This window comes from Strigops habroptila, chromosome 11, assembly GCF_004027225.2.
Source record: "Strigops habroptila isolate Jane chromosome 11, bStrHab1.2.pri, whole genome shotgun sequence".
Lineage (NCBI taxonomy): Eukaryota > Metazoa > Chordata > Aves > Psittaciformes > Psittacidae > Strigops > Strigops habroptila.
The window spans coordinates 3,561,271-3,571,482 of NC_046360.1; the positions used below are offsets into that span (position 1 = coordinate 3,561,271).

Sequence of the window (10,212 nt, forward strand, 5' to 3'; positions counted from 1 at the left end):
AGAAGATGAGGGACAGACGTGTCTGTGCTGTCTCCGCTGGTCCATACCGTGCGGACGGCTCCATGATGCACCCAGCCCGAGGGGTCCCGCCTTCCCGTGAGGCAGCCCCGCTTCCCGCCCCTTCCCGTTGCCATGGCGCCGCGCTGTCGCCGCAAGATGGCGGCCGGGCGGGAGCCGGCCCCGCGGCGCGGCCCTCCTTAGGCGCCATGGAGGCTGCTTTCCTCGGGGCGCTGCTGCTGCTGCTGCTGCTGCTGGCGGCACCCTGCCCCGGGCAGCGCGCTGGGGACCCCGGTGGGTGCAGCGCGTCAGGGCCGCGGTGAGCGGCGGCCTCCCTGTGGGCCAGGGGGAAGCTGCTGAGGGAAGGGGGATAAAAGGGCGGGCGGGTGTGGGGAAGGGGTCGGAGAAGGAAAGGGGGAGCTGCTTATGTTGGACCTTTCTTGGTGCAATCTGTAAAGGAAATTCCAATGGAACTCCCAACTTGGAGCCCTAAACTTGAAACTCTCTCCACATGCTGAGGGATTAGTCTGCAATTAGTGTATCACAGGTAGCAGTACACCTTCATGTGTACATCGTGATACCCTTCACGGCTGTGAGGGTTAAAAGTGTAAACTGAAGTCAGCAAGAAATGATAAATATATTGTTTTATATATTTAAATGATAAATATATTGCCTGTCCCGTGTGTATCTGCATGGGCCAGTAAGAGCTGCAGTCTCCTGCCGTAATGTTATTCTACTGGGTATTTACTGAGCATCTTGGCAGATGCAAACTTGTGGTATAGAAAGCTATGGTGAACCCACTGCTCTGGCACTTTGCATGAATGTAGATACAATCCTGCATTAGGCATCACGAGATAGTTTTGTTCTATTTGTGACAATTTATATGTTTTACAGATGTTACCTTTTCCACGTAGCATGCGTAAAGACTTATTTCTTTCTCTCTTTTTCAGTCTTCCAGCCTTCATTTATCCATATGTCAGGGCCCAGAGTCAATTTGTTATTTCTTGGAAATTCTTCAGGAGTTAATTTCTCTCTCTTTTTAAGTCCTAGAGATGAAGAGACAGGTAAGAACACTCCTCCCCCTTCTCTCCAGTAGTATGTAAATAAATGTTTGAATTATTAATATTTCTTGACAATAAAATTACTGCAGAAATGCACTTCTTTTAGTGCTTTGATAGTTACTGAAATAGGAACTCCAAAGGACTTCTGCTGATTAAGCCCTTACTCTTCTGTTGACTCCATGTCAGCTGGGCCTGAGAATGTGCCTACCTGAAGGCACAAGAGGAGTTTAAATGTACTTCTTATTTCCCAGTCTTTTCAAAATGACAGTGGAATACTTTGCAATTTTTATTTTGATACAGGAATATTGCAACTTGCAAGTTGCAATGGAAGTGAAAGAGCTGCTGATTGGAATTTGAACGTAACACGTGGTATGGTATGTAAAATACTGATTCTTGCCTAAAATGGGATGGATTGAACTATCATATATTAAGGGTTAATGAAATACTAGCAAAATGTTGAAGTACTAATAACTCAGTTTGAGTATCTTGCCTTTGTGTGGGTGCCCTTCCTGGAGTTTGCTGAGCTGCAGCTTTGACACCGATTTCTTCTTGTCCTCCCCCTCTCCAGAATTGCCTGTACCTCCTGGTTGTCTGTAGCATTTGAGACTGTTTCAGATCTGCTGGAAAGAGATAATAGAAATAAAAAATAGTACTTTTAACCAGCATGAGCTCTGGAACATCTATATTCATTAGACTTGTCTTCAGTGTTATGTTATACATAATACTTTAGGGGTTTTATCAGCTCTGCAGTTACTCTAGTTTTTAGCTGAAGGTAGCTGTAAAAACTGAAACTCACTTTTCAGTATTTGTTCTTTTCTTTAGAACTGTGCATGTGATTTCTGAGGTAACAATCTGTGTGTGTGCCTTAAAGTTCTGTGCACAGTTCGTATCCTCTCTGTATTTGCATATCCTAGTAGCAGGCCCTTTGTCATTCCACTCTCAACAAATATTCATTTTTATATAGGAAGCATATCATTGCATTGTAGCACTGACGAAACACAGGGATACTAAAACTTCTCTTTCAGAAGCTGATGAGTGGTCTAAAGAAGAGTAATTTAATACAAGCCGTCAAAGCTGTCAAACTTTATTCTGCATTTTTTTCAGAACATTTCCAAACTGACTATAAGCTTGACTAGAAACCTGCAGATGTGTTTGCCAAATGCCACTGACTGCTGCACAACACCTCTTTGCGTGGTTGAGGCACTCCAGGTTTTAGCTTGCCGTGATTCGGTGATGTTGGCGCGTCTCCTGGTTCAAGCTGAAATATATGCCAACTCTTCCTTTACAGGAAACGTGTCAGGTGAGTGTTTAGGTGTGCTAAAGAAGAAATGGCATTTTGGTGGTTCTTTTCCTCTAGATATGAAAAAAATATAATAATTGGGATGTGGGCAGCAGTAAGAGATACTGAATAATCGTTAATGGAATTTAACAGAAGGTTTGTACACAGAATGCAATGCACGTGGTCTGTTTATTTGGATTTCTGTCCATTTAATCTGATTTTATCTTCTTTTTTAATTCTCTTACAGAAAATGCTACTATCATCCCAAACCAGGTGTTTCAGCCCTTGGGCTCTTGTCCTTGTGACTTGACAGCTGAAGCTTGTGATGTTCGTTGTTGCTGTGACCTGGTACTTACTTCATGTTAAACTTTGAAGAGTTTTAAAAATTTCTAGGTTCTTTCTATAGCCTGGGGGAGAAAGAGGTTCTGAATGGGGTTCAGACTAGATAGGTCTAGAGGGCTTGTTTGGCTATTACAGTGTTCAGTAAATATGACCTTTCTCTACAAAATTGGTTTGATTCACCTACAAGTGTGGCTATAGTGCCAATGGTAGTGCAGTTCCTGTGCTAAAGAGTGACCTTTCTTTTCCCTTTCAGGAGTGTACACCAGACTTGAAGCAGTTATTCAATAAATCATGTTTCACTGGAGTGTTCGGTGGGGATGTCAACCCACCTTTTGATCAGCTGTGCTCTTCTCAATCAATGGAATATATCCCTGATTGGTTTCCCTTCCTTTGTGTACAGTCTTCTCTTAACAATACACCATTTCTTGGCTACTTTTATCATGGCTCTATGTAAGTCTGAAGAAATTTATTTTCTCAACACATGCATTAAGCATGCTACTGAAAATAGAAGCTGCTTTTATACTTTACTTTGAAATTAGAATTTGAGGGTGTGAACTTTAAATGCAAATGGAGAAATGTCATTGGTACTGTATGAAAACATGGGACATGAAAGCAAATGTATAATTATTGGTGTGAGGTAGAGGTTTAATTTTTAAACTTGCTTGCAGTTCTACGCCCAAAGTTCCTTCATTTAAGATCTCTTTACAACCTTCTCCTGGGAAACTTTTCACTGGTTACAGTCAAGGAGATCCAATTATGACAGAAGAAAATGAATATTTTACCATTCCCCAGGTAATCACTTCGTGTTTATGAGCTTTTGATTTCTCTTGGTTTGTTTGATATTCTCTGTATATCACACTCCTTATGGCTTTGTAACCAGATTCTGCAGCGTGCTGTTGTGAAGTGGAGGAATATATTTTTTTTTAAACCAAAAAAGGCATAAAATCATTATTAAAAGTAAACATTATCCTTCCTGATCTCCCTGTCCATCTCCCCAAACCATAATGTCTTCATTATTTCAAGAGGTACAAGCAAGCTTGGCATCCCAATTAGTAGTTTATGACTTACCATTTCACTAACAGTCTTCAAATGAAAAGCAAGAGGCTAGAACAATGTCCAACGTCCTTCTTTCTGTTGAACCACCTGCAGCAATCCATGGCCGGACAGTGTGTTGTAAATGCCCCTGTGGCGTATCTCCAGGACTTTGATGTCAGATGCCTTACCAGTCTAGCATCTTATGAGGAAGGACTGCCCCATGACGTGAGGGTAAACAGTGGTGCTGGAGGTATGCTGCATAAACCCAAACAGAAGTGGGGCTTATGTTTCTCAGAGCTGCTAGAACAAAACCCTGAGGGCTGTTGACATAGTAGCTACATCTCAGTTATCTCGTGGCTGTAGTTCAGCATTTGGGGATGTTCTGTTCCAGTTTCTGATGCCTTTCTGTCCCACCATTTCCCAAGATTTAGGATATAAGAAATAGTGGGATTGGCCTTTGTTTCCCATTTATCTGTTTCTGGTGACTCATACTGGTTATGGCCTGAGGTGACAGAACAGCATCCCTCCCGCTTTCTGTTTCCAGGCTGCAGAGCCCTTTTCCTGTCAAGAGGGTGCAGTATCATCATTCTAGAATTAGTGAGAAGTGGTTACTTTCTGCCTTATGAAAGCATATACTTATGAAGTGTCATTTTGGAGTTTGAGATGATTACCAGCATGAAAATAATGTATTTTATGTCATTGTATAAGTCCCAGCGATAACTAACTATGCTCTCAAAATACAGAACTCCTTTGGTCTTTTACCAGTATTAATTTTCTGAATAGTTTTCTACTCAGTGGTCATAACAAGGGTTCCACTTGGGATGTGAAAACAGTGCATCTGTCTCATTAGTCAGGAATACTGCAGTGTTTGTTTTTCATTCTCAGACTTCATCCAACAAAATGTTGTCTATAGGAACATCACCGACACGGGCAAATTCATCACTGAAAGTGGTATGTCTCTTCCATTTAATAAATATGTTTCTTACCTAACCTGGGCTATATAAGAAATAGACTATTTTGATGCCTAGAATGTTTACCTGCTGCAATTCTTAGGAAGGATCTTGTGTGTTATTGAATACTCAAGAAGTAAACTGTTTGGCTTACTGCAAAGCAGCGAGTACTTAGTTTACCCCAACTTCATTTAAAGTTGGTTAAGAAATCAAGTCCTTTAGCTTGTATTAAAAGTAATTTTTGAGAAGAAAAAAGTCCAAACAAACAAAACCCCAAAGCTATAAAGAATGCTTTAAAAAAAATCCCCAAGAAGAACACGTAAGTGGGATGGGCAGCGTAAGCAGATGGACGTGTGTCTGTTTTGTAATCTCTTGTGCCATTTGAAGGGCCTTTGTCAGCCAGTGAAGCAGTTATTTGATGTAGAACAGTGGCTCCCACTCAGTAGGAGGATAATGCAGCACAAATGAAACTAATGGAATCCAAGCTAATGCATTTTTCTGGGCAGTGATAGCTGCCTGGGAGGGATGAGATGAAAGCAGGGGGAGAGCAAAGAACTGCATCAGCTGGTGAAGTCTGGTGCTGGGCTCTTCTGGAGAGGTTTAGGTACAAAAGACCTGGAACCATTGATGTTAAAGCATTGAGAAGCTAATGGATTGTACTGTTACACTGTCCTAATAAGATGGGACTTTAACAGTGAAATGAATAATCAAGAAGAGGAATGTTTTAGTTCTCCGGATTTCCCAGAACTTTTTAACATGTTCTTTTTCAGCTCCAGTAACACAGCTTTCTAATTAGCAGCGCTTTTCATTATGGCCTTTTCTTTTCTTCTGACAGAAAGTCTTCCTACTGCTGAGGTTCTGTGTCAAAATGTAACTTTTGCAGAGCATTATACGTTCATTTGGAAAGACAAGAACATAGAGCAAGTGAATGTCACAGTCTTCCTCGGCAGTTTATGTGATGGAGGTATCATGAAATTTCTCTTACAGTTTTTGATGTTTTTTTTTCTTCAACATAGGAAATCTGTGATAGAATCTCTTACTTACTAATAATACTTAAAAAGAACTTCCCCTGGGCTCTGGAAAGAAAATTTATGGGGCTGATTTTCATTAATTCGTATTATTTTGAACTTTGTGTTACTAATGAAGGATGGACAGTTGCACCCTACATAGAACATACTTTATGCCAATTTACAGCATATTTTTGCTAATTTACTGATTTAAAAGTAAAGTCAGACATTTTTTCTTTTACCAGAAATACTGACCCAGAGATTCACCGTCCAATTTCTAAGTTTAGAGAGCACTAATACAACAGAACTGTTTGGGAATCCAGGTATTAATACTTTATTTTGCCTCTTACAGTAAAAAGAATTCATACTGTACAGATTATTATCAGTGACTGTGTTTTATATCTGGTTTATACTTTATGTTGCTAGCCCCGACCTTCCTGCCTCAATGCACTGCCATTGTAATAACTGGGATTGGTTCTGAGGCTTTTGTTGTATAGATATTGATTCCTTAAAGGGAGGGTATTCCCACTGTAATGGAAATGGCTGTTCATTTACTTCAAGAGTAATGACATTTATTATTAAAACAATGCTAATGCTTATAGATTCTTTTACAGTGCTCAGGATTTACCTTTTTATGTTTAGGTTATCAAGTTGGAAAACCAGTGAGAGCTGCAAATCTGAATGCTTCTGATACTTCTGGGAGCCTAAACATTTGGCAGCCAGGTACTTGCTTGTGAGTTTGCAACTTCAACTGTAGTTAATGCTAAAATGTTGTAAGGATTTTCTTTTGGCTTTGTTTGGTTGTGGTTTTTTGTTTGATTGGGGTTTTTTCACTTATTTCAGTGAAGAACCTCTGCCAAATTTTGCTTTTCTAGACTATTCCTTCTAGACTATTCCCTAGCCTTTGTTCAAAACTCAGTGGTAAGCCTCTGATGCTTTCTTGGGAAGTTTAAGTTGAATAAGCTTGTATCTGTCTTTGAATTATACCACTTGGTGTTTTGCATTCTACTGCTTGATATTTTTGCACAAAATTGAAAGCTAGAAATTGAAAGGTTGTCAGAGGAAAGCTCATATAAGATGTTTTCATTTCATAGCTGGCAGAGGTTTATGTACATCAGCAACTCATACACCAGTTATATTCGGGCTGGATTCGCTCTCTGGGTGCACTCTAGAAGTTGGAATTGATGAAGATTGCAGGCTTTTAAGGTGAGCTGTGTAGGCTGAATTGTTTTTCCCTGCATCCCTTTGGTTGCTTATTACATGATTGTCTACAAGTGCTTACTGTCAGCACTGTTGCATTCATTTTAAATGTTCGTGGATGCATTTCAGCTTTCTGTAGTTGATAATCTCACTTTATTTTAAAAGGGAAATTATAATAATGGCTTCACTTGGATCTCTCTGTATTCAAATGAGGATTATGTTGGGGTGGCATGCTTTGCTCTTTCTTCCCTCCAACAGATGACTCAATAGTTCAAGTTTGTTTTTGTTGAGTAATAACATCTTTCAGAGGAAACTGACCTTATGATACAATAATATTGGAACCCAAAGTGGTCAGCAGTACAGATTTACTTTTTGTCTAATCTCACATTCTTATTTTGCAGAGGAAATGTAACTGAGAAATTGAATTCATTAATACAAGCTACTCATATTGGAAAGAGAGACAATTCAAGTGACAGTGATGTAAATGACTGGGTGAAAATTATACGTAAGTGAGATTTGTGGGGTTGTTTATAGTCGAAATATGCCCATACAATGAATAGAGCGTCTCAAAACCAAAATGTAACTCCAAATGCCTGAAGTTACTGGGTTTGTGTGTCTGGATCCATTCATCCATCCATATATGCATACACATACATAACTCAAGATATACATGGATACTGCACTAATGTGTTTTCTACTGGCAACCTATACGCATATGACTTAGTTCTCTGATTATAAAGTACTCCTTTATGTGCATTTTATAGCTAGAAAACATTTTCTTTCTGTGTTCCTCTTTGACAGTTACCAGTATTTCACTGGAAAATACAATGTTTTCCATAATACTTCCATTTAAATAACTCCATTCTCCTCCGTAGGTCTTGATCCATTTGATTCTGATATCAATGTGAGCACTGGAAGCTTCAAAGGCATTTGTCCAGATATTCCTGCAAACCTGAATATTCGCATCATCTTTGCTGAAGTGGGTGCAGTACAAGGGATTCCCCAGCAAGAGATTCTTGCTGTGCAGATCAGGTAGAGTCGTGTCTCTGGCTATTTGACAGATAAATGTTTTATTCTGAGCTGTGCTTACCTCACACATCCAGGTTAAATTTTACAAACAAAAGTGTTATTTTGTTATTTCTAACTTTTACGTGCCTTTTATTTGTACAACGCGGATTCCTTTGATCACCACCAGGTTTGCCTTTCTCCCTCTGAAATGAAAATGAAAGAAAATAATGAAAAGTAGATAATCTTTCTACTTTGCTGAAATATTAAATAAAATCTAGAAGCTGCCAGTAGTAGGCATATGCAAGGCATTCCATCCGAATGTTTTAATTTCTTGTCACATGGTGGAAGTGACAACATTGTCCTGTGTTCTGGCTTACCCCAATGCAGAGCTCTTGAGAGCTGTGGTAAATGCTTTATTCTTTCCCAAAACAGGGAATTCTCACTTTACAAACACTTCCCCACCCAAATCAATCCCAATCAAATAAGTAGATCCTGTTCCATTTTACTTCATTTCCAGACTTTACAAGTTCTCCCCCTGTATGGTGTTGAAGGTACAGAGATCATCAACCTCCTCCTAAATACTGTGTATTTTGTCCTTTCATGGTTATTTTTAGGCTCTAAATTTCCATTGACACCCCTCAAGTAATAGTTATGCACATTCTTGCAGTTACTCAACAGTGATATGGCAATTCCAGTGTGGGCTTACCTGTGAAAACAGCACCAGCTTTCTTCCCATCACTGCTGCTGTTCAGTTTATTGAAGTGCCAGCTCAGCCACCCGTTCCAATGACAAGGTAATTTCTGTAACAACACTGATACTTGCCATTATGTTAAGCAGATTTAGTGTGAATAGCGTTGATCAAAAGGTTACTTTGGATTGGTGGAATAAAGAGAGCAAGAAGACCTGGTTCAGTGATTTAATGAGTAACAATTCTGATAGTGACAATCTTCCCTCAGGAGCATGAAGAACATGAAGACCTGTAAATTACTCTGGGGAGCTGTAATTTGGTTTTAGCAGAAAAGCTTCTGTGGTGCTTACTTGAGTGGGTAAGGGGTGCTGAGTGCAGCTCCCAAACTATCCATTGTCTGAAAATGTTCATCACAAAATCACTAAAAATGACTGAAATGGAGTACAGGGAGGCTCCTGGTTTTGTTAGAGAAAAGTCACAAGAGAATAACAAGAAGCTTGTGGTTTAGTTCTGTTTTTTTCCTGTAACCTGGATGCTTTTTCTCTCTTGTTTTTTCCACTTGTGCTGTTCTTTGGTGCTGTAGTTAATACACATGGCTTTTATGTTGGTGTGTTAATACACCTGCTTTTATGTGTGGTGGGTTTTTTTTCTAGATCTCAGACTAATTCTTGGGCAGAATTTGACTGCAATCGAAATGATGTCTGCTGGCCCCAACTTTTTTATCCAGTGACACGGTTTTACACAGGTAAAAATAATAGGCCATGTGGAATGCCATGAACTGGCTGCTAGATGTGTGGAGTTCAGCCTGAAAGGATGCTTTATAGCAGGGAATTAACATTTCTCTTTTAGAAAGCATGGTCCAAGAGGTCTGTTTAATTTTTTTCTTGATAATGCATTAATTTCTAAGTTAGACTCCTGAAAAGATAATTACTGGAAGTGTAGAACTGTGGTGGATTGTGTCTCATGGGAGACTGTAGATTAAACGTCTGGCATTTCGAAGGGCATCAAAGCACTTGGACTCTGTACTGGGAGCTGCATGGTCTGAGGCAACTGCTGTGTTTGTTATCTGCACAACTTTAGCGACTAAAGTTACACAAAGTATGAAGTTTGATAAGTATGAAGCATCTTACTTCCTTGCTTCGTGCTGCATTGTTCAGGCTATACACATACTTTAATCTGTTTCCTTTGGGTGGTTGTTTAAAATTTAGCACTCGTATGCTTATACTTTTTTTTCCTTCCTTTCTTTTTGCAGGAGAACCGTATTCCCAGTGTCTTGCTAAAGGCCTGTCATTGGCATTCCTTGTTTTACTTGCAGCAATTATGAGTAACCCTTGGTTTTCCAAAATTTGGAACAGTTGCTTGGTTTAAAAATGCTGATTTAAGAAGAACCATTTTTGTTAATATTTTAAATACTTCTGGGTAAAATGTATGGATAAATATGCTTGGATTTTGTAGACATTTTATATAAACATTTAAAGATACATAAAATGAATACTCTTACGGTATACAGAAAATGGTTGTGTTATTTAAAAACAAATGTAGCAGAGTGATTTTTTTAAGCACAAGACACTGGATTTGGAGCAGGAGAGTGGAGGTGGCGGTGGCTGCCAGCCCAGAGCCCACCGTGGGGCTGGGGTCCTCCTCA

General features: G+C 39.6%; 1 protein-coding gene across 2 annotated transcripts; it reads left to right on the forward strand.

Annotated features, from left to right (window-relative positions):
- Positions 1 to 131: 131 nt before the first annotated feature.
- On the forward strand, positions 132 to 9,948 carry TCTN2 (tectonic family member 2). Of its 2 annotated transcripts, none has more exons than XM_030502516.1 (18): positions 132 to 316; positions 948 to 1,061; positions 1,359 to 1,432; positions 2,163 to 2,358; positions 2,585 to 2,685; positions 2,933 to 3,129; positions 3,348 to 3,471; positions 3,829 to 3,964; positions 4,600 to 4,665; positions 5,500 to 5,628; positions 5,917 to 5,994; positions 6,314 to 6,394; positions 6,766 to 6,877; positions 7,273 to 7,376; positions 7,747 to 7,903; positions 8,547 to 8,672; positions 9,221 to 9,312; positions 9,820 to 9,948. In XM_030502516.1, exons 2-18 carry the CDS (start codon positions 971 to 973, stop codon positions 9,933 to 9,935), a joined length of 1,980 nt encoding a protein of 659 aa, XP_030358376.1. In that variant the 5' UTR covers positions 132 to 316; positions 948 to 970; the 3' UTR covers positions 9,936 to 9,948. The 2 variants fall into 2 exon arrangements, with proteins under 2 accessions (XP_030358376.1, XP_030358375.1); XM_030502515.1 differs by having other exon boundaries at positions 138 to 291.
- The last annotated feature ends 264 nt before the right edge of the window (positions 9,949 to 10,212 follow it).

What these genes read in the sequence shown, in the direction of transcription:
- TCTN2 (XM_030502515.1), top strand. Translation starts at nt 207, where the DNA reads ATGGAGGCTGCTTTCCTCGGGGCGCTGCTGCTGCTGCTGCTGCTGCTG. An exon ending in CTTTACAGGAAACGTGTCAG is followed by an intron (nt 2,359 to 2,584) that starts GTGAGTGTTTAG and finishes ATTCTCTTACAG; the next exon opens with AAAATGCTACTATCATCCCA. An exon ending in TACTTTTATCATGGCTCTAT is followed by an intron (nt 3,130 to 3,347) that starts GTAAGTCTGAAG and finishes ACTTGCTTGCAG; the next exon opens with TTCTACGCCCAAAGTTCCTT.